This window comes from Notamacropus eugenii, chromosome 3 (assembly GCF_028372415.1).
Source record: "Notamacropus eugenii isolate mMacEug1 chromosome 3, mMacEug1.pri_v2, whole genome shotgun sequence".
Lineage (NCBI taxonomy): Eukaryota > Metazoa > Chordata > Mammalia > Diprotodontia > Macropodidae > Notamacropus > Notamacropus eugenii.
This window is the reverse complement of record NC_092874.1, coordinates 58,208,623-58,236,332: the sequence shown is the minus strand read 5'-3', so window position 1 is coordinate 58,236,332 and position 27,710 is coordinate 58,208,623. Positions and strand designations below refer to the sequence as shown.

The following is a 27,710-nucleotide window of genomic DNA, read 5'->3' as shown; positions in this document are numbered from 1 at the left end:
AAAAAAATGGGGGGTGGGGAGGATAAGAGGTAAGAATTAGAAAGAATGGGGCAGCATACTGGCCCTGGAGTCAGGAGGACCTGAGTTCAAATTTAGCCTCAGACACTTACTAGTGGTGTTATCTTGGGAAAGTCTCTTAATTGCCACTGCCTCCAAAAGGAAGAAAGGGGAAGAAATAAAAATAATCTGGAGATAAGGAATCACTGGAAACTAGTATCCACAAGAAATAATTATAAAAATTGACAATTTTCTTTACATGTAAAAGACAGTTATTGTACTATGAATAAAATAAATACGTATGTTGAATGGAATCTTAATCTATTTCATGTGGATATATACTACAGAATACAGATTCCATATATATTTAGCAATATGGAATGTTTCATGAATTTGCATATCGTTCTCATGCAGGGGCTATGTTATTCTTTCTCTGTAACAAAGTGAGCATTCTGATTATATTTCAGCCAATGCCAAGAGGAAAAGCAACTGAGGATAATTCTTTTAAAAGTTTGCAATTGTCATACAATTATTTTCAATCTAGGGAGACTGGTGAAATATCATAGCACTACATAAGCAAATCCGATTGTAGGAAACAAAAAGACAAATGTGGTTTCTGTCTAAAAAGTTCAATGAGCTTACTGAAAAGGATAATATAGTCAATTTTAAAACTATCTGCAAGACTGACCTGATTTAAAATTAGCATGTAAAAAGTATTTCAGTTAGTTAAAAATGTGTACACCACACATATCACAAGAGAGATATGTCTAATGTCTCTAAGTATTAATAGCTGGAATAAGTAACTTGGCAATAATTACCATCATTTTCTATTTTTCATTTAAAATTATCTATTTTCCACACAAAAAAAAATTATTATAGGATAAAGACTTTGTAGTCCCATCCTAATTTCCACACCTGCTAAGATCTTTTTTTTTTAATTATCTTGCTTCAGGAGAATAGAAAATAAAACCCCCTTTCCTTCCTCTCTGTAAAGAGACAGAGAAAGGTTTATATGTTTGAAATGCTACATACTCTTTCAGATTATAGCTGTCAGTAGAATTTAAGTGAATTGTTTTTCTTTTGGGGGGATATTAGAAAATGAATTAAGTAAAAACAAGTTATTAACAAGATCAAAATTAACTTCTGGTTATTTAGTTATCTAATGGTGTAAGAGGTATGAATGATTAATACTTATATTTATCAGCTAAATTTATATTCTTTGTTAGAAACATAAAAAGAATGGTGATTCCTATACTACCACCAGCACCCCCACACCGCCAACCCCTGGTAATATGTTGCAACAAGGTTCAGTAGTTGGTATAATACCCATCATCCCTATGAATCACTACTGCCCACCCCCTTGTGACCTGTGCTTCAAACCCACAACTTCCTTGGACCCTAGGATACGGGTAGTCAAACACTAGGGTCTTATGACTTGAAGAAAACCCTGAGATTTTGTTGAAAGGGTCCTATGACCTTTGGAAAGTCTTTTGCTGAGATGACCTGGAGTTGATGACTTAGGGAAGGTGTCATGACCTGGGAAAGGCCTATTGACAAAGTGGTTATGATTGCTGGACATTTCCCTTAGCCAATCATAAGATTTCCCCACTTCTGGAATTGACCAATCAGTGAACTGTAATGCTTCCTTCTATTTTGAGGGCTCTCCTAACTGTATTAAAATTAGCTAGCATCCAAGGAGAAGGGTCTCTGACAGTGAGGAAGGTCATGGATCCAATTAATTAGGGACTACTGGTACTGACTTTTGTTAAAGATTGGAATTTTGTGGCCCACACATAGCAATTTTTGAAAATTAGCAAAACACTTGAAAATGTCTCATTTGATCCTTAAAACAACCAGGGAGATGGATTATTATTATCCCCATTACACAGTTGAGGAAACCAAGACAGCAAAGGTGAAATGACTTGCCCAGGATCACATAATTAGCAAGTGTCTGAGGCCAGATACGAACTCAAACGGCCCATGACTACAGACCCAGTGCTCTATCCATTGTGCCACCAGCTGTCACAGCTTGTCAAAAAAAGTCCTCAAGTAAGAAAAATAATAGCTAGCATTATATAATGCTTTAAGGTTTGCAAAGCTTTACAAATATCTCATTTCAAACACTACATATCTCATGAGGACTTTCTAATGGTTTCACTGTTCTAATTCTTGTGCTTTAACAAGTTTTAATAAGTACTTATTCCCTCCTGTAAAAGCAAGGACCCTGACAATACACAGGAGGGCCTGCTGTACAGGTTCTTTGATCTGCTTTTCCAAAAGGAAAGCAACTTTTGAGGGGTAAACAATCACTTTAATCAGCACATGTGTCATTCATTTAATTCAGAGGAAAAAGTTAACATTCTGAACTTCAGAGAAAATACAGAGAAATAAAGATCAACACAAGGTGCTTCCAGCTGCCTGACATAAGCAATACATACAGCACAGATCAACAGACAGATCCAACTGTCTGACCATTATATACGTACATAGTTACCAGAGACAGAAGCATCAACATCTGGGTTTTCAAAGCAAGGTGGGAGATGCTGCTTAGCAGCTTCCCAGATTCTCATCTGGCACACAAACCTTCTTCCAAAAACTAAGATCCAAAGAAAAACCTCACCTCAGAGTACTTATACATTTTTCAGAGCCAGAGGGCATCACAACCCTTGAGAACCACTGCCTCCATTAGAAAATTAATAAAAGATACTATTAATGGGCGGGGAAGATCCTTAACTCTTTCCCCCACACACACCATAAACCTGAAATTACCATTACACCTCCCCAAAAGAATGTATGCTTTTTTAGAGAAATGAATGTTTCATTTCCATCTGTGTATTCCAGCACTTAGCACAGTGTCTGGCACATAGGAAGCTCTTAATTAATACTTGCTGACTAATTCAAACTTTCTAATACTTACATTTTATTTGAATGGCACTAAAAATGATTCTATAAATTGGCCATTTTAAAATTATAACAGTTATCAAGAATTCTAAGTTCATAAAAGAAAACACCTTATTCCTATGAAATACAAGAGGAAAGTAAATTGTTCCTGAATAGTTCACCTTTAGTTATGAAGTTGAAATCATGAAAATCATGTGTAAAAGGCATGCAATGTAGTCTTTTACACATAACTTGTCAAACTGCTGCCACTGAGAGATGCTAAAAACAAAAAGGATTTATGCATTCTCCTAAAATGGGGAAAAGTTAGGACTTTTAAAAACTGATTGCTGATACAAACACTCGAGTAACTTGGAAGAATTTATGTAAAATAAATGACAAACACCTTTCAAAATGTTCACATTCACCGATTGGAGTTTCAAGCAGTAACAATGGAACACAAAAAAGAGACTCTGTAATGAAATCCTGATTTACACCTACATTCTAAATGCAAATGTAACAGAACATGTACGATATGTTATACTCAATACCTGATGTAAAAAGGCATGAAATATTACAAGTTACTTTGAATTAAGTTCAATACTATCAAACTATTTGATGTTGAACTTCTGTACTCAGGAACTCAATGAACTATGAATAGAGGCAAATATACAGCAAAGAGATAGAGGACAAGTTCATGATCCAGAGAGAATTCATTGGAAGAAGGGATGAATGGAATTTATTGCTTAGTGACAAAATGAACCTAAAACACGAGTTTTAATAGACAAGATATATAATAATGGCCCCTGAGTACTTAAATTAAGTTTCCTGGACCATAGAAATATGAAAGTATATTTTAGTCATGGAAAACATATTACAGTATAATGAACTGTGAGAGAGCACCATAAGCCCTGATAATGAAAGACAAAAATCTTAGTCTCATGCCATATCAAACTTCCAAGTGCTGTTCAAACAAACTAGCACTTTAGGAGGTAGATTGGTGTAATGGAAAAAACACTTAGGAATTCTAGATTTTAAAAGCAATTTGTCATAGTGGATAGAATTCTGGACTTAGAATAAGAAAGGATTGTTTTTGTATTCCATCTTAGAACATTTACTAAATGTGTGATTACATGTAATTACTTAACCTCTTTAAGTGTTAGTTTCCTAATCTGTAAGGGGATAAAGCATTTACATCATCACAGGGTTATTGTGAGGGCTAAGTGAGACAGATATTTTGTAAAACAAAGAACTATATAAACATTAGATATTGTTAGAAGAAATGCAGTCATTTTTAGTTGTGTCCAACACTTCAAGACCCCATTTTGGGTTTTCTTGGCAAAGCTATTGGAGTGGTTTGCCATTTCCTTCTCCAGCTCGTTTTACAAATAGAAAAACTGAGGCAAGAAGATTAAGTGATTCACCCAGGGTTATTAAAGTGCCTGAGTCAGACCTGAACTTTAGACCCCACACTCAATCCACTGCACCAACCTAGCTGCCCATGTCTTTCACTACATTTCTATATTTTAGAAGTTTTGCAATCCATGTGGTCTGAAAATTATGAGTAGTAGTGAGTAGGGCAACATCAGCTTAACATGTGCTTAAACTTTTACGGTTGGTAACATCAAGGATCCTGACATACACAGGAGAGTCTGCTGTACAGGTTCTTAGATCTGTTTTTCTAAAAGGAAGACAACTTTTGAGGGGTCAACAATCTACTTCAATCAAGTACATATATGATTCACTTAGTTCAGGGGGAAAAGTCAGCATCCTGAACTTCAGAGAAAATACAAACAGAGAAATAAAGACCAACTGACAGGGCTTCCAACTGTCTGACCATAAGCAATACATACATCACAGATCAACAGACAGATCCAACTGTCTGACCATTACATACATACACAGTTACCAGAAAGACAAGCACCAACCTCTGGGTTTTCAAGGGAGGGTGGGGGGGCCTTGGGAGGCTCTATAGTGGCTAAACAGTCTCCTCTGACCAAACACTTCCAATGAGTAAGCTCCAAAACAAAAATTCACCTCAAAGTATATATACACTTTTCAGAGCCAGAGGACATCACAACCCTTGAGAACCAGTGCCTCATTAGAAATTAAGAAAAGGTGTTGGCCTTTCTACAAAATAAATCTCCCCTAATCAAGCTTCCCTTAATGAGCAGGTCTTTTAATGAATAGGGAAGATCTTTAACTCTCATCAGCATAATTAACATTACAGGGTTAAATACTGAAGCCTGGCAATTTTGGACAATTCAGTTTGTGATAGCATGGCAGTCCCTATATTGTTTATTTTGGGATATGTATTTGTAAATATGGGGATCTGTCTGTCAGTCCATGACAGATAATGACTTAATGTATTTTAGCCATAAGGCCATATCTTACTAGGTACAGACAATTCTCACTTTAAGTGGACCATTCTGCAGACCTCTCCCTCCCCTTGGGGAGATCTGGTGTGGTCCCATCCCCTCCCCAGCTCTATGTCAAGTAGCCCAAGCAGCTTCAATGTGGGGCTTAAACAGGCTGCAGTATCAATGACATATGAGAACAAAAGGGGGTAGGTTAGGTAAGTAGGACATAAGGATAGCCCATATGTTGTATTGGTATCCACAAAATAACAAATTAAAATAAGGGCCTTTATTCAACTGAGTGGATCCTACACACGGAATTTATAAAAACAGACAAAAAAAATCACACAGGATTAGTTGTCATATAAATTGGGGGGAAGGAAGAAAGAAAAAGAAATCAAGAGAGAGATTGAGCAAGCATGTATTAAGTACTTATCATGTGCAAAGCCCTTGGGACACAAATAGAAAAGATAAACAGTCCCTGCTCTCAAGGAGGTCATATTCTAATAAGGGAAACAAATCACATAGGAGAGTTAAGTTCTAAGTCAGATGAAAGCCTCCATATTCCTTATGGTTGAGGGGCAAAGCAAGAGCAAGTAATTCATCTTATTTAATGTCATTTTCACAGACAAAATCATGGTACTTCCTGATCCTAAAACATCTGAAAACACCAATGGCTTTTGTGTCAAGAACTTTCTTTCTTGAGAGGTCAGTAGCTATTATCTGTAGCATTTGCAAATGCAGGTTTCAGGCCACATTTCTATAGGATTTGGTTCCTTGGATGATGGGTATAAGAACTGTGCTGGAAGCAGGTGATCTGGGGATGCTGTTGCTTCTGGGACTCTTAAGCTTACCTATCCATCAGTGACAGCTGATCAGCAACTGGAATTTGTATGGACAAGGAAGATGATGGACCCCTTCTCCAAAGTGACTGTTCCCCCCAATAATGGTAGAGCCCACTCCAAAAGCAGTTTTTGTGGTTCAGGGGGCTGTGCTATTTGCAAGGCTCTTGAGTTAATGGTCTACCTCTGCTTAGATCTGACTGGCTCCCTCTGATGCCTTGATACTTCAGCTAAGCTGACTTGCCTCTCCTGTAGAAATATCAAAAATCCATTTGGTGATTAAAGCATATATATATATACACATTAAATTAGTTCCTGTCACTTTAAAGTTTTCCTGAGTTCTTCAATTCAATGTAGCAAACTAAAATTTTTAGGCCATCATGTGACAGCTGGAAGCACATTTTTGAAAACTTTTATCATATGCTGTTATTACATATGAAAAATCACATGAGTATTTTGAGGCCTCAAAAAAACCCAAACCCAACAACAACGACACAAAGCCTGGAGGTTTCAGATATTAAAAGCTTAAAAAACTAAAAACTTAAAAAGCTTAAAAAAGTTAACTTAAGGCAAAACAGAAAAATGAGTATCCATCTGTAATCTACATGAATCCAAAAGAATACATATTTACTAAGCTTAACAAAACTCCAACAATTATTATCCCAGAAGAGTGTTAAACATTCAGAAGATTCTGACCAAAGTACAACTTACAAATGGGAAAGAATTTTTGAGTATTTGGCAGGTTCTATCAGATTGGAAAAACTTTTAAGTATGATCCTGGCTACAGACTTTATTGATTTCAAATGACATAAAATTTATAAAAGAGCTTAGCACAGTGCCTGATCCCATTTGGGGTGTTCTTGTCAAAATACTGGAGTGGTTTGCCATTTTCTTCTCTGGCTCATTTTGCAGAGGAGAAAACTGAGGCAAATAGGGTTAAGCGACTTACCCAGAGTCACAAAGCTAGTGTTTCAGGTCACATTTAGACTCAGGAAGATGAGTCTTGCTGACTCGAGGCCTAGCAATCTATCTACTGTGCCACTTAGTTGCCTCATTTATTATTTACCAACTACAAAAAAAGCATCTGATCCAATAAAGGATGTCCTAAAAGGGATGTCCACCACCCAAGGATGTCCACCAAAATGGTGTCTCCCTTTCTATCATTCTTTGAATGATGTTACAACAAAGAACACACTGTTCAACAATGCTCTGATCATTAATATCAAATTAAGCAGGGAAACACATGCTTATCACAAAGCATCCACAGCTGAAGAGGAGCATGTTCAGGCTTAGAGTCCAAATGGAAGAGAGAGATTCCACATAGATGATGAGAAGTCCTCCAGATGCTCCTATTTATGGATGTCACTGTGTTAATTGCATCAAGTTACAGAACACTGCAGATCTAAATAAGATCCAGAATCTGACAAATGAGTCCATGCAAGGAAAAATTAGAGGAACAAAGAATGCCTATTTTCCTGATTAGGATATTTGGTGGAATGGACAACCTATAAACCTGATATCAGGACAAATATACTGGACAGGCACTTTAGATGGATAATGAATAAGGTGGGGAAGTCAGCATGAGGTAGGGAGAATGTATTTGCATTGAAGAACTGTATGGAGTTTTAAGGATCCCAAGTTCTACTCTCAAACAGAAGCCCATTTAAAAAAAAATTAATATTCTCTTGGTAATATTCTACTAGCAACAGTCTCCCAAGAATTAAAAATCGAAGGTCACCAAAAGGGCAGAGGAGAGGTGCAAGCAAAATTTATCAGAAAGCTGTATGACCAGAAATAGAAGTAGACTGATCACACAGAATGAGGGGAGATAATTAATGAATAAACCTGTTTGCCCTACTGGTATTCTTGCAACATATAAAAACATACAGATGAGGGAATGGATCTTTAAGGTGCCATGGAAAGATTTCAGAATATACAAGAACTTTGATGGCAAAAAAATTCTCTCTTTATTTTCACTATCCTCTAATTGAAATCTGGCATTCAATTGCTTAAAAACATTATTCTGGGAAGGAACTCATAGGCTTTACCAGACTGTTAAAAACATCTAAGACAGAAAAAAAAAAAAAAAGAAAAGCTAAGACATTCTGATCTAGAAAAAGTTTCTCAGAATACCAGTGGCACTGTCTGCAGATTTACGAAAACACATGGAACAAGTGACATTCAGGATAAGAAAGTAGGTAGAGGTTTCAAACCTCACATGGCAAGTCTTATCAATTCTACCTCCACAACTTCTCTTTCACCCATCCTCTTCTCTCCATTCACATATCCACCACACTAGTTTAGGCCCTCATCTCCTCTCACTTAAATGAATAAAATAGCCTCCTACTTGGTCTACTTGCCTCAATTCTGTCCCTTCACCAATCCATCCTCCACACAGCTGTCAAAATAAATATTCTTAAAGCAAAGGTCTGATCCTGTCACCTTCCTGGTTAACCCAATACTCAATGGCTTTAAAAACTAAATGGCTTTGAAAAAAATACAAGTTTTCCTGTTTGACAATTAAAATCCCTATCATCTGGTTCTAATCTATCTTTTAAGACTGATTTTTTTTACCTTACTGCCTTCATGCATATTCTCAGTCAAAATGGCCTACTTTGTGATCCTTACACATGAGATGACATCTCTCATCTTTCCTGCATAGTCTCCCCTAGCTTGGAATGCCTCCTGGCTCACCTCTGCTTCTTGATATCTCTAGCTCCCTTGAAAAATAAACTCAAACACCACCACGAAAAATCCCATTCCAATTTCCATAGTTATTAGTGTTCATACCTCTTCTATGAGCTTCTGTTTATTTCTTTCCATACAGTGTGGTTTCCCCCATTCCCAGTAGATTGTAATGAGCTCTTGGACCACAGGGACTGTTTCATTTTTGTCTTTCAAGTATCCCCAGTGCACAGTATCTGGCACCTCACAAGTACTGAATAAATACTTTTCAAACTGAACTAAACTGTACTGTGTTGTTGAAAAATGCAATCACAAATCCATCCAAAATGAAATCACAACTCCATTAAATTCTATGACCTATGACTTATCATGCCAGTCAGACTGAAAGCTTATTCAGGGCAGGGAACACTATAAAAACTATGTTGATTATGATGATGACCAGTATGGGATTTGAAAAGGAAAAACATACACAAATTAGAATGGTAAACTCTATTAGTAATAAAGATTAATCAAAAAAGGATAAAGATAAAGTCTATGAATCCAATATATTAGCAATTATTTTTCCTTGTCTTCATGGTTCTGCAAAGTCAAAACAAAACAAAGGAATAGCTCATTTTATTCTGAGACAAATGTTGATAAATCCAGTTAGTAAATGGTGACAGTATTATTTGGGGGAGTGAGGGGAGAAAGAATTAACAAAATGATTACATTAATTTGCAAATCCAGAAAGTAATGCTTGCTAAAAAAAATTACCTCTTTGTACATTCAGTTCAGTGTTCTTATCATCAATAAATATTATTCACTAAAAAACAACCATAGTGCCATGCAAAGCAAGGTGAAAGGTATCCCTTATAAAGATCAGAATCAGAGTCCTTTAGTCTTCTGGTAGACATTTTAAAAATTCCTAGTAGATGTTTTGAAGATTGAATTACAGTATCTAATCTATTTATATTACAGCACCTAATCATATTTAAGTAGGAAGGAAAATGAATGAAAATCCTCAGAAAGTTTACACTTACCCAGTACGAGACTGGCCTACTTTATCACAAATATCCAAGATAAGACCCCAGTCTTCAGCAGTATTCATCTCACTGGTTGCTTTCTCTGTTGATTTGAAAATAGTATAGAATAAATATATTAGTAATTAATGCTTTGTAACCAAGTTGCTAGAATATAGTATGTTGAATACATAAAGCACATTTTAAAAATATCACTACCGAAAAGGAATAGTCAACACTAGTTGACTTATCTTCATTAAATTAAGAACTAATTAGAAATCCTCATCTATTTAAATAAAATAGTAAAAAGCCCACAATTTACTGTCGAATATAATTTTGCCTCCTTCTGTGTTTCAAATATGTTTAATAGCAGCAATAAATAAAAGTTAAAGTGAGTCAGTCAATAAACATTTATTAAGTGCCTACTATGTACTAAGTGACTAAGGATACAGAGAAAGGCTAAAAGATAGTCTACCCCAGGGATCCCTGGGCACAGCTTTTTGACTGAGTCCATTAGCTTTACGTAACAAATTCTCTTACTAAGGGGATTTGTTTAATGAAGTTTGGATTCAGTCAAAGGGCCACACTTGAGGACCTACAAGGACACATATGGCTTAGAGGCTGTAGGTTCCCCACTCCTGGGTACTCTCAAGGAGCTCACAGTCTAACGGGGAGGTAATATAAAAACAACCATATAAATAAGCTACATACACAATAAACGAGATAACAAACAGAGGGAAGGCACTAATATAAAGGGGAATCAAGAAAGCCATCTTGTAGAAGGTGAGATTTTAGCTGAGAATAAGGAAGCCAGGAATTAAGAGATGAGGGCATTACAATCAAAAATACGATAAAAAAACTGAAGCCAGAAGGTGAAATGTTTTGTTGGAACAACCAGCATCATGTGCTGCAGAATTGCTTGGGAGGGATAAAAAATAAGAAGGTTGGGGTGGAGGGAGTTCCAAAGGGCTTTGAATGCCAAACTGAGGGCCTTATATTTGATCCAACTAGTCAGAGCCACTAGGATTTATTGAGGGCAGAAATTATAATCAGGCACTGGAGAAGGAAACGGCAAGCCACTCCAGTATCTGTCAAGATGTGCTAGGGCCCACTGCATCACAGAACAATCAGACAAAACAACCACAAACAACAACACAGTCAGATCTGTGTTCTGGGAAGATCACTTTGATAGTTGAGTGCAGGATGGCCTGGGGTTAGGGAGAGACCTTGGCAGGGAGACCAACCAGCAGGCTACTGCAATAGTCCAGGAAGGAAAAGTTGAAGACCTGCTCCAAGGTGGTGGCAGAGATCTTGGGAAGGTAAAACTGACACCTTGGTAATAGACTGTACTGGGGCAGGGGTGAGAGATTGAGGGGGAATTGTGTAGGAGACAGTGAAGAGTCAAGAATGACATCTAGGTTGCCCCTTGGAAGGATGACAGTCCTTTCAGCAGTGACAGGGAATTTTGGAAGAGGGGAGGGTTTGGAAAGAAAGTAATAGGTTCAGATTTGGATAAGTTGGATAAATTTGGATAAACTGATTTTTAAGATGTCTAAAGGGCAATCCAGTTCAAAATGTCTAATAGGCAGTAGACTAGAGGTCAGCAGAGAGATTAGGGCTGGATAAGTAGATTTGTGCATCATAAGCACAGAGATAATATGGGAGCTGATGAGATGAACGAGTGAAACAGTACAAATGAAGAGAAGAGAGCCCAGGAGAAAGTCCTGTGAAAAACTCAGGCTTATCAGGCATGACTGGATGAAGATCTAGCAAAGGAGAGAGTGAGATGGAATGATCAGACAAGCAGATGAACCAAGTAAGGGCAGCGTAAAGAAAACCTAGAGAGAAGAGAATATCACGGAGAGGAAATGATTGTCAATGCCAAAGGCTTTAGACACATCAAGAAGGATGAGGATTGAGAAAAGGCCATTAGATTTGGCAATTAAGAGATTGTTAAGAACTTTGAAGAGAATAGTTTTGATAGAACGATGAGGCTGGAAGCCAGACTGTAAGAGAGTAAAAGGACATATAGATTAGTATAGAGGGATGGGTCAAGTGAGGGTTTTTTGAAACTAGGGGAAATGAAGGTGCAATAGGAAAACAGCCAATAGAAAGGGAGAGAATGAAGATATGTGACAGAATGGAGATGTGGGAGGGCACAATGTGCTGTAGACGAGGAATGGAATGGGATGGGATCACTTGTTCATGGAGAGGATTTTGCCTCAGCAAGGAGGAAGGCCACCTCATTATGTCACATGTAATTTAATTTCAGAATACTGTATCTGGCTGTGCTCTATTTTATCAACAAAACTTGAGACTTTTTTCATTACAACTTTATCAGCTTAAGAACTAAAAATTCTATTCCTCTCTTCACATTCAGTGCTGACGTCAGAGTAATCTTCATTCTTTTTCCACCAGATCCCTCTCCTCTTTGATTTGCTCATTTTTCAATAGTCACAATATTCCTAATTCCCCATCTTGCAGCCTCAGAGGCATGTGAGTCTACCGTTCCCTTCGCTTCATAAATCCATTCTACAACCAAACTGATTCCTTGTAATATTACCAAGCTCACTTTCAAATATAAGCCCTATCTAGTACCTACATAACTATAATAGCCTTCTAACTACCCTCTACCTCAATTATTTTGATCATATCACTTTGATTTTTTTAGACCCTTTCAGCAACTCTCAATTTACTCTACTTTCAAATTTTCATAGCTTTTAATATACCTTCTTACCTAAATACTCTTGCTATTTAGGTAATCTCTGGGGTGGTACACGCCACTTCAACCAAATTAACCTGTCATTTATTCAATTCACATCTACATGGAAAAACCGTGCTAAACTAAGGATACAAAGATGACAAAGGATCACCATTCTCTGAGATACTTCCAACCATTCTAATGCTGAGCCTTTTCTTTCCACAAAAATCTACCTTCAAATTGTTTAAAAGCAACATCCTCAATTAAAAGTTCCTAGATAAGTGGAAATGTTTTCAATTACTCTAAATAGCCTAGTAATTCTTCATTTTTTTTCCAATTCCTGACTATTTCACATATATAAAAGTATACACAACATACCTAATTTTATATATCAAATGATCTCTGTGTAGATGAAAATTTGTATGTAAAATTACATTCTCCCATTAGGTTATGGTGCTATTTCAGAGATACATTCCTATCAAGGGAAAAAAAAAAACCTGTATCCCACACAAAACTGAATTTATTCCTTAATTTCAAGAAGCATTCTTTGTCAATGTAAAAGATTATGAACTCCATATACTCAATAAAGACAGATACACATAACAGGAACTTAATAAATGTGTTGAATATGTCAAAAACACAAGAGTAACTTGCACATGGCAGGTATTTAATAAATATTCCATTAACTGACTGCTCATTAACTGCTCATCCCAACTTTTTTTCTGACTTGGCTTTCGGTAGACCTTCCCTGTATTCCCTATTTAAAATGAAAGGAAATAAATTCTAGAGTTTACGATGCACATTCACATCAGAAACAAAATAAAAATAATAACTTCCAATTAAAAAAACTTCAATACATAACATTTTAGTAACATATAGTTGCTAAATGTTTATCAAAACAAAGTCAAATAAATTAATGAATGAGATCCTTCATTCTGTTTCTTGTCAATTCAATAAATTTAATTCTTTGTATAGTATCAGCAAATCCTGATTCACAGAGAAGTCATGAGTTTTCACTTACACTACTACTTTTGAGTAGTAGGCACTTAACAACACACCTGGCACACAACAGGCACTTTATGGAAACATTTCACTAGAGTAATAAAATATTTGCCAAATATTCCCTGTATCCCTTTTGACAAGTTTCTCATGCCCCTGGATATATGCATGTAATGTATTTGGAAAACCTGGTTCAGAGAATAATAAGGTCATAGATTCTGAGACAGCCAGTTCATTAGCGGTTATCTAGCCTAAACTCTCCTGGAAGGACCTCGGTAAAGGTAAACCTAGGAAATCCCAAATACCTAAGTCATCTTATCAGAGTAAGACCTATTGAAAGCTCTTTTTAGGGGAATCTAAAAAGCAACAGGCTTTCCCCTGCCCTCTTCCCTCCCCTCGCCATGTGAATCAGCATGAATCAGCACCAGTCTCAGATCTCTGACTTGTATGCCAGGTCCATGGTTCCTGCTCCTTGCCACCAAATGTCTGGTTCTATTTGACCCAGATAAAAACCCTATAAAAACTCATCAGGATTTATTGGCTTTGGTGATTCTCTTCCACTGACTCCCAGTAGACCTTACCTGTTTCCATCATTCCCAACCCCAACTCAGCACTCATTGTAGCAAGGAATTTTATTCCTTAATAAATTATTCCCTATCTCACTCTTCAAATAAATTATTCCAAACCTTCTCAAGCTCTTCTCTCTCTCTCTCACACACACACACCTTCCTTTCCCTCCCCTTTCTATCTCTTCCTTTATAGATAGAAAAACAGATGCAAATATCAATATATATAATAATGTACCTTTTTTTTTTTTTTTAGCCCTAGTCTCTCCTGAGCTTCAGTCCCATATCATCAACTGGACATTTCAAACTGATTTCCTGAAGAACATCTAAACTTATATCAAAAGCTGAACTCATCTTTCCCCAAAACACTGCCCACTTCCAAACTTGTGGATTTCTTTCAAAGGTATCACATATCCCATGTTTGCAACCTGAGCATTATCTTCAACTTGTAACTCTCCCTCACCCTACAAATTCAATCAATTGCCAAATCTTCCTTTTTCTACTTTTACTTTATCTCTCCAATACAATCCTTTCTCTCTAGTCTTAAAGCTACCAGCATCCTAGGGTAGGGGTGGGGGGAGATGAGGAGAAACTTTTGAATTCAAATTCTTGTGGAAGTGAATGTTGAGAACTAAAAAAATAAATATATATATATTTCTAAAAGCCACCACCTTAGTTTAGATTTTCATTCCTTTCTCTCCTATTGTACAATAATGATCTCCCAACCAGTCTCCCTGCCTCAAATCTCTTCACTCTAGCCCACTGTACATACTGCTGCCAAAGTAAAATTACTTAAATGCGGGGCAACTAGGTGGTGCAGTGGATAGAGCGCCAATGCAGGAGTCAAGAAGACCTGAGTTCAAATGTGACCTCAGACACTTGACACTGACTCACTGTGTGACTTTGGGCAAGTCACTTAACCTCAACTGCCTCATCCTGGGTCATTTCCAGTCATCCTGATGAATATCTGGTCACTGGATTCAGATGGCTCCGGAGAAGTGAGGCTGGTGACCTGCACAGCCCTCCCTTACTCAAAGTCAGGTGCAAGTCATGTCATTATTTCTCTGATGGCTTCTTCGGCAACAAAGGACAAACACACACTTAAATGCAGATCTGACCATGTGATTACCCTACTCAATCACCATCAGTGGCTTTCTTTTCTCTACTGAATAAAAAATAAACTCCTCTCTTGGACATCCTTTTAAAGCCCTAAAGAATTTCCCCCAACTATCTTCCCAGCCCCTCCATTTCATCTCTCAAACTGCAATCCATCCAAACTGGCCTTCTCGCACCCAATACTCTATCTTCCAGGTCCTTATCTTTGATCTGGCTGGCCACAAACCTATGTATTCCCTCCTCACCTCACTCTTTTGGAATCCCCCTCCTCCTTTAAGAAATGGGTCAAGCACCACCTTCAGCATGAAGCCTTTCCTGACCCCTCCAATTCCCAAACTATCTTGTACTGTATTTAACTACTTTGTGTACGTTTACTTTATATTTGTTACTTGCATTTATAACTGTAGTTCCTTTCTCCCCCATTAGACTGTAATCCCTTTCAAATTATGATGATTTCATCCTTTGTACTTACATCTAAAGTACCAGGCACACGGTAGGTACAAACCTTAAAATACTATTACCAATGCTAGCTATTGTTGTTGAGTGATTATTTTATCTCTCAGTTTCTAGTCTCCCCTTTACAGCCATTTAGCTGCCAAAATGGTATTCATTCACAGGTCAACCTCATGCTAAAGAAGCTGCATCAATTCCCACCTGCTTCCAGGATAAAATATAAGCACTTTAACCTTGCTCTGAAGGCCCTTTCAAACTGGTTCCACATTCCTGTCCTATATGCACTCCACAACACAGCCACACTAACCTTTCTGCTGCCCCCCAGACATGATGTAACATCTCTGCTCTCTCCTCAGATCTCAGAGAATTTGTAGCTTCCTTCAAAATTCAGCTCAAGTGCTACCTTCTATATGAGGCCAATTTCATTTCTACAGCTGCTATTGCCCTCCCCAAAAAAACCTTGTACACACATATGTATGTAATTTTCCCAGTGCCTGTTGTTTCTCCCCAATAGCATGTAAGCTCCTTGAGGGCAAGTGATGTTTATAAGACATAATAAATATTTGATAAATATTTGTTAAATTGGATACAATTTTCTTTCTTGAGGAATAAAGGGGAAAAAAGGCAGTCCCTATAACCAAAAACAAAATTCTTTCTTGGCCTGTGACTTCATCACTACAGGGAACTCTCAGGAAATCCCCACTAGCAAACTAGAAGAACAAAAGCAACTGTTTCACAATTTAGAGTATTAGAGAGTTGCCTGACACAGAGACCAAGTGACTTGCTGCTAGTCACTAGGCTAGTATGTGCCAAGAGACAGCACTTGGACTCAATTCTCTGTCTTGTAGTCTGGTCCTCTATCCACTATTCCAAGTTGCCTCCTCAAAACATACATTATTGCTACAGTACTCTACACTACAAACCATAGTATTTTGCAATATGATAACACTTGAATCCATCTTCAACTGTTACTTCAGAGCCCTGGATGGATCTTTTTCATCTTTCCTATTTTGTCATCTTTCCATATTTTCCTTTTCTTGTATTTTGTGAATAAACACTAAACAAAGTAGAAGAAAATGCTAACGTCGCTTTAGAATATAAACCTTTGTGGAGCAGGAACTGTAATAAGTATAATCTGTGTAGCTCTAAATCTAGTGCTTAATTAGCAAGTATTTCATTAGCCTCTTCTATGAAATAATAAGTCCTATTTGGACATGTATTCTAAAATATGTCTAAACATACTTTGATATTTTGATTAAAATAGCAAAAACTTAACAAATGAAAAACAGGCCCAGAAAATACTATAAGCCAAAGGTTAGTGATCAGAAAATGATTTCACAACTTTAATAAATTCAAACATTTTATAAGGAACTTTTACATCTTTAATAAGTTGCATCTACTAAAATAAAACTAGAGTCATCACATAACAGTAAAGAAATATTTCTATAAATTATAAATAGCTAAGAGTAGTTATGCTGTCTTTTCACCTTAAGAAGAAGACACTGGGTTTTGGGTCAGCACAATCTATAAACAGTTTTCATGGAGACTCATAGTCACTTTGAGAATAAGAAAAAAAGACTCTGGAACTCTTGACAGTTATGAAGAAGGGGCCTTATTATATATCAGGCTATGTTATAGTAATGACCTAGCACTTACCTGAAAAGCTTTTATCATATTACAAAATCTTTACAAGTTGAAACTGTATTTTGAATGAAATGTTGTACCCTACAGTACCTGGAATAGTGCTATACAAAGGAGAAGTATTAAATAAATGCTTGTTGATTGACCATGGTTTGTGGGGTGTAGCACAAAGTACTTCCTAGTCCTGGGGTCACAGAACCTAGGTCTTATGATACTGAGGTAGGCTTTCTCCCTGTAGGACCTTCTCGGGGTTCCTTAATTTCTATAGATCAACCTCTTCCTGGTATCTCTTCTCTCTAGGTTTTCATAACACTACTCCCTCCCGGTTCTCCTCCTCCTACCTATCTGATAGCTCCTTCTCAGTCTCTGCTGGATCTTCATTCAGGTCATGCCTAAACCTGGATTTTCCACAGGTCCTCTTTTCTTTTACCTCCATACCATTTCACTAGATGATTTTATCAGCTCCAATGGATTCAATCATTATCTCTATGCAGATGAAATCTACTTACCTAGCCCTATGTCTCCCAGACCTTCAGTCTCACATCTCTGAAATGTCTATTAGACTGCCTACTAGATATTTAGAATTGGATTGTCCAGTGGACATTTTAAACTCAATGTGTCCAAAACTGAACATATTATCTTTTCCTCAACCCCACCCCACACCCTTCCTAATTTCCCTATTACTGCTGAGAAGAACACCATTCTTCTATTCCCCTAGGCCTGCAAGGAGCAACCTTGGTATCATTCCTGACTCCTCCCTCCATTTCCCCTCAATCTAATCTGTTGCCAAGGCCTGCCAATTTTACCTTCCTACAATATTTCCAACAGGTCCCCTTCTCTCCTCCAATACTGCTACTACCCTAGGGCAGGACTTTTATCATTTCCCACACAGACTATTGCAATATTTTGTTGGTTGATCTCCTGGCCACATCTGCCTCCACCTCAGTCAACTACCCAACCTACCTCTACTCAACTTCTATAGTGAACTTTCTAAAGCCCAGGCCCAACCACAACACTGTCACTACTCAATCAACTCCAGGCATGTTCAACCTACTAATTCATCCTAGTATAAGATCAATCAACTCAGAAATGGACACTTGCTCAGTACACACCCCTTCTCTCCTTGGATTGAAAAGGAGACAATGGAGAGCTTCACTCAAATCTTCTTCATAAGGGGCAGCTGCAGTCCAAGCCCATGCCAGCAGGCCAGCCCCTCTCCCACTTCCACCCCTGTGCTTTTCAGCTTCTTTTCAGGTGTGGTCTTCACCCATTAGGTGAGCTCCAGGAGGACAGGGATGGACTTTTTCCTTTCTTTTTTATCTCCAGAGCATAACAAGGTGCCAGGACTATGATATAAATGTTTTTTGACTGACTGTACCTCTTCAAAGTTAAGGCCTTCAAGGCACTTTTCACCAAAGGCAAGTACTGGCAACTGTGAAGAATTAAGAATTAAGCCTGCAGTTAGTAACTCGGGTCTTTGGTCATGCAACTTTCTCATATCGATAGCACTCAAGCAGAGCCCCCTAGAAAATATTAAAAATAGTCAAGTAGCTGCTTTAAAATCAAGATGAATAGAAAACTACTTCAAAATCTAAAATAGGACCTTCTGTCTATGGAAGAATATATGGAACTTAAAATAACAAAATTCAGCACCTAGAAGCTAGAGGTAAAAAGGGTATAGTAACATCAAACATTTTTATACTGTATAGCTTCATCATAAAACCACAAACCACAGATGTAAGTTGTTACACCTAATTTTCTGTATTCCAATACCCAACTCTATCTTATATAGTTGCTATCATTATATCAGTACTGTTTCTGTTCCCTCACAGAGAAATTACATGCAAAGTGCAGTTAACAAAGCCATTCCCAAACCAGACTCCAAACTTTCTCACCTATGTCCCTTAATCACCTCCCTCAGGCCAGAAAGTTACCTCGCTGAACTAGGCAGAACTCTCAGATATCATTACCAATGAAACATCCATCTACACAGTAACACAAAAACCGGCACCTTTCTGTTGATCTTGGTCTCTATCCTCAGAAAGGCAAGATTACCAAACTCTCCCACAGAAGATGCAGTCTTTCTATCTTCCTTCCAAGGTTTGGACTCAAACCCAAAACTACTAGCTCTCCTCCCTTATTCCTCTTATCATCCCTTCCAAAGGCCCTCTATCAGATTTGAGCTCTTGTGCAGTAAAACAGCAACAAATTAACCGACACTTTTATGGCACTTGAAGTTTGCAAAGTGCTTCCTTGGTCTAACAATGTTACTTCCCTTCAGTGACCTCCCTATGGCCTTCTGGAGGAGATATAAAATCCTCCTTTTGGCTTTTAAAGCTTTTCATAAAAAAGGCTCATCCTACCTTTCCAGTTTTCTTATACCTTACTCAGATCTACATATTCTACAATCCAGTGACTCAGAATTCCTGGCAGTTCTTAAAACAATGCTAAGTTTGCATCTTTCTTTAGACACTCCTTACCTATGTCATCACAGGCAAGTAATTTAACCTCTCTGTGCCTCAGTTCTGTCATATGTAAAAGGAGGGTAGTAACAGCCTCTACCTTGCTTCCGGTTATCATGAGGATAAAATGAAATAATTTTTGTAAAGTGTTATGTAAACCTTTGCACATCATATAAATGCTCGGTATTATTATTTCCAGAACCTCTGTATTTCACAGGCTGGCTCCCTATGCCAAGAATGGTCTCTTTTTTCTGCTTCTCTGCCTTGTCTTTCCTGAAGCTCCAGTTAAAATCCCACCTTCTGCAAGAAGCCTTTCTTTAATGTTAATTCTTTCCCTCAATAAGAGAATCTCTGTTTGACAGAAAAGGAAACAGGCCAAGGTAAAGTGATTAACCATGGTCAAACTGACACAGGTCACAATCAATCAACCAATCAATATTTATTAATGGATCACTATGTGCCCGGTACTGCACTAAGGCACTGGGATACAAAAAGAGGCCAAAAAAAAAATTGCCCTACCCCAAGAAGCTTTCAATCTAATTCCTGACTCCCAAATTCAATCTTCCTTCCTCTAATCTGGCTTTTATGAAACACTTTATATTTTCTCTGGCTGCCCCCCAGGCCTAGATTGGTGTCCTTCCTCTGCTAAGACTACTGATTTCCATGGCTTCCTTTAAATCCCAAATAAAATCTCACCTTCTACAGGAAGCCTTCCCCAACTCCCCTAAATTCTAGCGCCCTCCCTCTTTTAATTATTTCCCCTTTGGAGTGTATATAGCTTATTTGGGATTGCAACCCCGCCCCACCAAAGGGACGATCCTGACACACAGCAGGTGTTTAATAAACGTTCGGGGATGGCTTCGTCCTGTACTTGGTTTGCTTCGTACGCCTTAGTTTACGTGATGTCTCCCCCAATCCACTAACTACGAGCTCCTGGATGTCGGGGCTGTCTTTCGCACATGCTTGGCACACAGTAGGCGCTCCATAAAGGACAAAGCCTGAGGACACTGGGATCCAACGCGCCTCGTCGATAAGCATTTATGAGGCGCCTCTGCTCTGCCAGTCATGGTGCTAAGCGCAGGGAACACAAAGACAGCATTCTAGGTCCTGCTCTCGAGGCGCTCTCGGGTCCAGACAAGTTCCACTGGAGATGATCGATACAGGAGAGACATTACGGGAGCACCGTCCGAGGCCCAGATTCCAACTTCCGAGCCTCCAGGGGGCTCTTCCCGCAGCCCGGAGCGGCTCCGCAGAGCGCGCCAGGCCTGGGGCGGTGAGCATGGGCCGCCGCCCCCCGCCCAGCCCGGGGCCCGCTGACAGCTGCTGGGGCCGGAGGCCGGGGCCCAGGGCCTGGCGCTGGGGGTCCCGGAGCCGCCTCGGAGACCCTTACCCACATCCTGGTCGAAGGGGTTGGTGGCGAAGAGAGGCATCTCCGCGGCGGCGGCGGCGTCTCCTCGGAGACGCCCGGACACGGCGAGTGCCTCCGCTCCCTCCTCGGCTCTCCCCCGGCGACGGCGACCGCAGCGACGGCGGCGGCGACGGCCCAGAGGGGAGGCGCGGGGCGGAGAGAAGCGAGGAGGGGAGGAGGGAGCAGGGGGCCTCGGCCGCGGGGCATGCCGGGAAGCGGGGCTGCCTCCGCGACGCCTGCTCTCAGCCCCAGCCGGATAAACCAACCGACCGACGCTTCCATCCCGTTTCTAAACAATCAGCCTTGACCGTGAACGCAACCCCGCATGTCCTTCTTTGGCCCCGGCTCGCACGTAGCGCGACCCGGCTCCCGGGAGGACGAGGTCCTTCAGGCGCGCTGCGGCAAGCCGGCCCGCGCTGGAAGAATCCCAGCGGACTGAGGAGACTCGGGAGAAGCAGGCCGGCACTGGCCGGGCCTCGGGCCTGCATCCTGAGTCCGGACAAGTCCGGGAACTCTCGCCACCCCGGGGAAGGAACGGCACGCCGGGCGACCCAGGCCTCCTTCCCTCGCCGCGGGGCCCGGGAGGCGTGCCCAGAGGCTCGTGGCCCTGCGGGGGCAGAGCGAGCCCCCGCCCCGGGGCCTACCCACGCGCCAACTCGGGTTGTTAAGAAGTCTTGTTACCAGAATTCACCTCCAGCTCCCAACGCTAACCGGCAGGGTGGCCCTAGGCTGCCTGCCTCAGTTTCCTTGTTTGTGAAAAGGGGCTGCCAAGAGCCCCCAGCTCGGACGTTGGCTGCGAGCATCCAGGCTTCTTAGGTCAGCCTGTCGGTAGCTCTTTGAGTTTGCAGAGCCCTTTGAGGATCGCTCTCCAAACCCGCGCGTTTGGGGCGTTTATTCCCTTTGTGGGGAAACAAGAGGGCCCGGGGCCGAGGGAGGCCCAAGCGATGCGTCCGAGAGGCCAAGCTGGACCCCTGGGGTGTGACGGACCCGGCCGGTTCTGTGCGTTGGTCCCACAGTGCACCACGCTGCCAACACCCGCACAGCTCTAGTCTGTCACCCCACAGGGGAGTTCGTAGCTGAATCAGTGAGGTTCTTAGAGGAAGCTTTGGTGGGGAACGATCTATTAGAACCACGTGGCTGGGGATCTTCCTTCGTGGCTGCTATGCTCTTGAAAACCTCACCCCCACATCCCAGAAAAGACACCTGGGGGGCTGGAAGGGGGAGAGAAGAATGCATACCAATACTGTGTCAGTTCTAGACAGTGTCCTCCATTTCCGTTATCAGAAGTTGATGCTCCCATCCGGAGGGTTGGTCATGAAGGCACTGAAATGTTCTTAGGGTAAAGGGAGCAGTACAAAATGTGGTTTTCACTCCATGGCAGCTACCAAAGTTATCCTCAGAAGAATATGTCACCCCTCACTAGAACTAATATTGAGCTAGTGAAGCTCTTAAGCCAAGAAAAAATGCAGTTTCACACACTTACAGAAAAATCTCCACTCCATGGTTCTACTCAAATAATTTTGAGGGTGTTCTTTTGTTTGTTGTTTTTTTAAAGAACACTAGGAATCAACCAATGTGGAAAATTTCCTCTCCCACCCCACCTCCATTGGCTCACGTATCACTTTTTATGACTCTTCAGTGTACAAGGTCATAGATTTAGAATTGGAAGATGACTCAGAAATCAACTACTCCAACCATATCTCATTTTTTAAATGTTATGGAATCAATTATATTTTTGCTCTCACCTTCCCTCACCCGCTGGAAGGAAAAAAACAAAACAAAACCAGAACCCTGGTTGTCATATAAGCACAGATAAGCGAAACAAATGACTATGTCGGCCAGATCTTAAACTGTTTCTCTTTTGGCCTCTTAATTCATCTGTGTGTCATGAGATGGGCAGCATTCATCCATCATCATGACTCTAGAATCATGGTTAGTTATTTCATTGATCAGAATTCTGAAGTCTTAGAGTTCATTTTTTTTCAAATGTTGATGTTAACAGCATAAACTTTTCTGGTTCTGCTTACTTCACTCAGCATCAGTTTATACCAGTCATCCTAGGTCTCTCTGAAACCATCTCTTTATTTCTTATAGCACAGTAGTATAGCTAGTATATATATATGTGTGTATATATATATGTATATATATACATATATATATAGCACAATAGTATGCATTCATATACTATATTTAAAATTTTGTTCATCTGAAAAATAAAAAACCAATCTAAAGAGCTAAGTGACTTTCAATTGGTCATTATGGTTGTTAAGTGGCAGAGACTGAAACTTTGAACCCAGTACCCTTCCATGTAATAATGTGATCTGGTTGTTTGATTTTTTTCAATGAACACTGAACCTTTAGTCAAGGCATTGTATTAAACAATAAGAATGGAAAATCAAAAATCAAATTGCCCTGGCAAACCTTACATTCTCTTGTAGGAATACAAAGGACATATAAAAAGATACATCACTTCACTGTAAATTCTCCCAGTTGAAGGATCTATTAATCAACAAACATTTAAGTACTATGTTCGAGGTATCCTGCTAGGTACTGAAGGTGTCCATTCAAACATGAAACAGTCCCTGCTGAAGAAATTTACCTTGTGTAACTATCTTAGCTTTTTATCTCCTGCCTCCCCCGTGTATTTCAGATTCTGTTTATCCAGGTTCATAAATATTCAATGAAGATTTGTGCTTTTTTTTAAATTTTGCTTACAAACATTGTAAAGCTTAGCAAAAGAAACATAGCCAGCTATTATCAATGCTTGAAAAAATGTAGAGTATTCAGCACAAATGTTTGGCTCCTCTTACCATGGCAGCCCTGCTTCCCATGGTCTCACATGTGTTGTCAAAGCCACAAAATTCTCCCTAAGTGTTACAGTTGATGGGATTGGAAGCTGATTAGGGAGTTCTTTCCAAACAAAGCTACTCTAATTGCTCAGGTAATTGCTATATACACAGCTCTTGGGCCAAAATGGCTTTATGAAAAAGCCAAGCACTTAGAAAAAAACATCTGGTCTGGTTTCATACCAAAATAATGAGAGAGAACTCTTCAGTTGCCAGCAAGGATCTGGTGACCAGATTGTTTAAGCCTTGATCATCATGGGTATAAGTTAAGTAGGACTTGGTAGCTTTGTAAATCAAGCACTAAAGAATATTCATTTTGTTAACCATTATCTATTTCCTAGAAGGTTAATTTATTTATAAAAATTAATATACCTTTTATTTTATTATTAAGAATCTTGAACTACACATACAAAAGTTCAGAATTATTTAAATGCAAATCTAGAGAATTCAGAATAATTATAATATTATTGTCATCCAAAGTTTCCAAAAGGTAATCTGATAAAATCTATGTGGTATCTATTACTGAGTTCATATGTTAACTCCTTTTTCAATAGTCAAAATATGCTGCCTTTTAATACTACATGGAATATATGTGAGTATGAGAATGTATGAATGTAAGTATTATACAGGCTTCAAATTTATGTAAGTAGGCATATATTTGATTGTAGAAACCAGTGTAAAATTCCACTTTCCCATAATACTAGCTGAGAGATTTTGCTCAGAAATGGCACAAACTAAAATAATCTCTACCAAAGGAAACAAGCAGAAAATGACCTAGGTGTTCTTGGTTAAAATATGAATGACATCAAAAACAGAAAATGTGCAATCCCTGTCATAAGTGTTCATTGTACTGCTTGAACCACTTTCTAACACTGGAAATTTCAACTGTCACTTAACTGTTGATATAACTTTGGGAAGATCCTGACTTCGGGCCTCAGTTACTTCATCTGTAAAATAAGGGGTCAGATTAGATAAGGAGGCCCCTCTAAACCTGTAGATTTACAGTAGTGCCTCCTAATAGATCTACTATGCAAACCATTTATTCAATAATCACTTAAATACTTGCTTAAACATGCATATTAAATACTTATAAGATCTTATATTGAAAATGTAATACAGTCATATCTGAATGAGAAAAAGTTTTTCCACCCTCTGAAAATCAGAATGAGGCACATGAATACACATGTCAGAATACCTTGCTATTTGGAAGGTTTAGAAAAATAAATATAAAAACTCATAAGATTAAGAGTTTATCATTTTTCTTTTACGTAAGAATACTAATTGCTCTTTCAGGAGAGAAATGTAGTTAGTCCTTCGATTTAGGAAAAGGACCACTAACATTACAGGATGATGTTTTGACTTGTTCCTGAACTGGATTTAAGTGAGCCAGAGTTGCCCAAAGTCTTCAGCTTTACTTTCTCTTCCAGAGTCATTGAAATCCGGTGTGCAAGACAAAAGTCAAAACAACTGGCAGTGACCCAGGATACAGCGTCCGTCCTTGGCATTCTCAATGTTTGACCAAGCTCTAAGCACTCCACTCCACCTGTTTCAACCCCCTTCATAGGCACTGGAACAAATGGTTCTCATCTGCCCATTCTCCTGGAAGAACTCTTCTCAGGCTTGGGGTAGACACCCCCCTAATTCACCCAGAGGTTTGAGGCCCATCGGTTACCCTCAACCTGGTTTAGCCTGTCTGCCGAACTGAGAAACAGGTGGACACAAAGGTCCATGAACAGTCCTGAGAAGGGCTGGCAAGCTCAAACCAGAGGTGCCAATCCTCCGTGAACACTCCATCTGTCCCTGGGGAAAAATAGAGAAAAGGTGTTTATTATGCTAATGATCCTAATATCTAAATGGATAGAGTGTCAGGAAGACTCATCTTCCTGAATTCAAATCTAGCCTCAGACGCTTACTAGCTGTGTGACTCTGGCCAAGTCCCTTCACCGTATTTGCCTCAGTTTCCTCATCTGTAAAATGAGCTAGAGAAGGAAATGACAAACCACTCCAGGATCTTTGCCAAGAAAACCCCAGATGAGGTCACAACGAGTTGGACACAACAGGCAACTGAGCAATGACAACAAAATGCTTGATCTTCCTATTATATCGTAGGGTTGTTGGGAGGTAATTGCTTTGTAAATATTAAGGTGCTACATAAATGTGAGCTATAAGCATAAAAATTTGTTAGTGTGAAATGCATAATGAACATAAAATGGATTTTATATAACATGCAAAGTACTACAGTGATAAGTTTCCTTTATGTTACAAAATATAAGCAGTCTTCATTTTACATGAAGTACTCTAAAAAGTTTCTAAAAATTCATTTTTAAATGAGTGAAACTGTTTTAAATGCATTGAGAGAATTTACTATTTAAACTGCTATGCTGGATCCTATATAAATGTGTATTTTAATGGGATCAGATCTATCCTTTACCCTGCTAGATTCATCTTTTTCTACAATATGGATTTTATTATATCATTTTCCTGCCCCAAAATAAAGATAAAATAAAGCTCAGTCTCCTGAGTCTGGTATGAAATACTCTCCATGCTCTGGCCCTAATTTACCCCTCCAATTTTATCTCACTTTTCCATATCACCAACCCTCGTTTCCAACCAGTCAGGAATTCCCTCCCTGACCCTGAACACCACATGCTCAATCTTTATTCCAGGCTTTTGTTCATTCCTTCTTAACTGGAATACCTCTCCCTGTCTTCTCTGCCTATCTAAATCTCATCAATTATCAATGCCTCACACAAGTTTTACTTCCTTCAAAAGTATTTTCCTGACTGTAATAGTCGTCTCTGTTTTCTGAAATACAGTACTGATTGTTTAATTCTATGCCTTTCATTTCGGCACTTAACTTTGTATTTATTTTGTTTCAATATTTAACTTTTCACTAGACTGCAAGTTCATAGAGAAAGAATATCTTGATTTATACTCCTTTATATCTCCCTTCATGCCTACTGCAGTGTTATGTACTCAGTAAATAACTGAATAAATGAAACATGGATTTTTATATGTGGCATTGAATAGGTGTTTACCCCTCAATGTGTTTTTAAAAGGTACCTTATGAGAAGTAGGGTTCATTTCAATATGAACAGAACTAATCATAAAAATAAATGTTAACATTTCAGAGTGAACTAGGGAAGTTGTGTGTGTTGATTTTATAATAATAGCACTTTAAAAATTCTGTTATACCACTGGCATATACCCTGTCTTCCTCCACTAAAATTGTATTCCACTGTTTTATCACACTGTATAGGTGAATGTGGGTTTTCAAAGATTTTGACCACAAATAATCAAGTACTTATTTTGTATATACTATTTGTCATCTATTGTGCTAAATTCTAGGCATGCAAAGGCAAAAATAAAACTTCCAAACTTCAAAGGATGAATATTGTATCAGAGGGAGAAATACATATACATAGATACAAAGTTTATTGGTACCTATGTATCAAGTGTGAATATAAAGTATGATATATATGTGTGTGTGTATGTGTATGGAGATACAGATTTTTTATGTGGATAGGAGACATCAGTAGCTAAGCGGATTAGGAAAAGCTTCATACAGGAGGTGGCACTTGAACTGAGTTTTAAAGGGATGAGGCAAAGGAATTATATTCCAGGCATGAATGTCTGTGCTGTTAAAAATTTTCGAAGTAATGTTTATGAGGAAAAACAGGTCAGTTTGGCTGGGACAATGAGTGTTTGAAGGGGAAAATATGTAATAATCCAGAAAATTGTGAAGAACTTTAAATGTCAGTC

General features: G+C 39.0%; 1 protein-coding gene and 1 long non-coding RNA gene across 2 annotated transcripts in view; one reads left to right on the top strand and one right to left on the bottom strand.

Annotated features, from left to right (window-relative positions):
• The window catches only part of STAM (signal transducing adaptor molecule), a 49,236-nt gene extending 27,598 nt beyond the window's left edge, over positions 1-21,638 (bottom strand). The window contains exons 1-2 of the mRNA XM_072651634.1: positions 21,085-21,638; positions 9,778-9,862 (exon numbers count right to left, since the gene is read on the bottom strand). Of these exons, the coding sequence (XP_072507735.1) occupies positions 9,778-9,862; positions 21,085-21,124 (125 nt within the window). The 5' untranslated portion in view covers positions 21,125-21,638. The remainder of the gene's footprint in view (positions 1-9,777; positions 9,863-21,084) is intronic.
• On the top strand, positions 21,522-26,460 carry LOC140532773 (uncharacterized). The gene is made up of 2 exons (XR_011976659.1): positions 21,522-23,034; positions 25,376-26,460. It is a non-coding gene; the product is annotated as an uncharacterized lncRNA (long non-coding RNA).
• Positions 26,461-27,710: the final 1,250 nt, after the last annotated feature.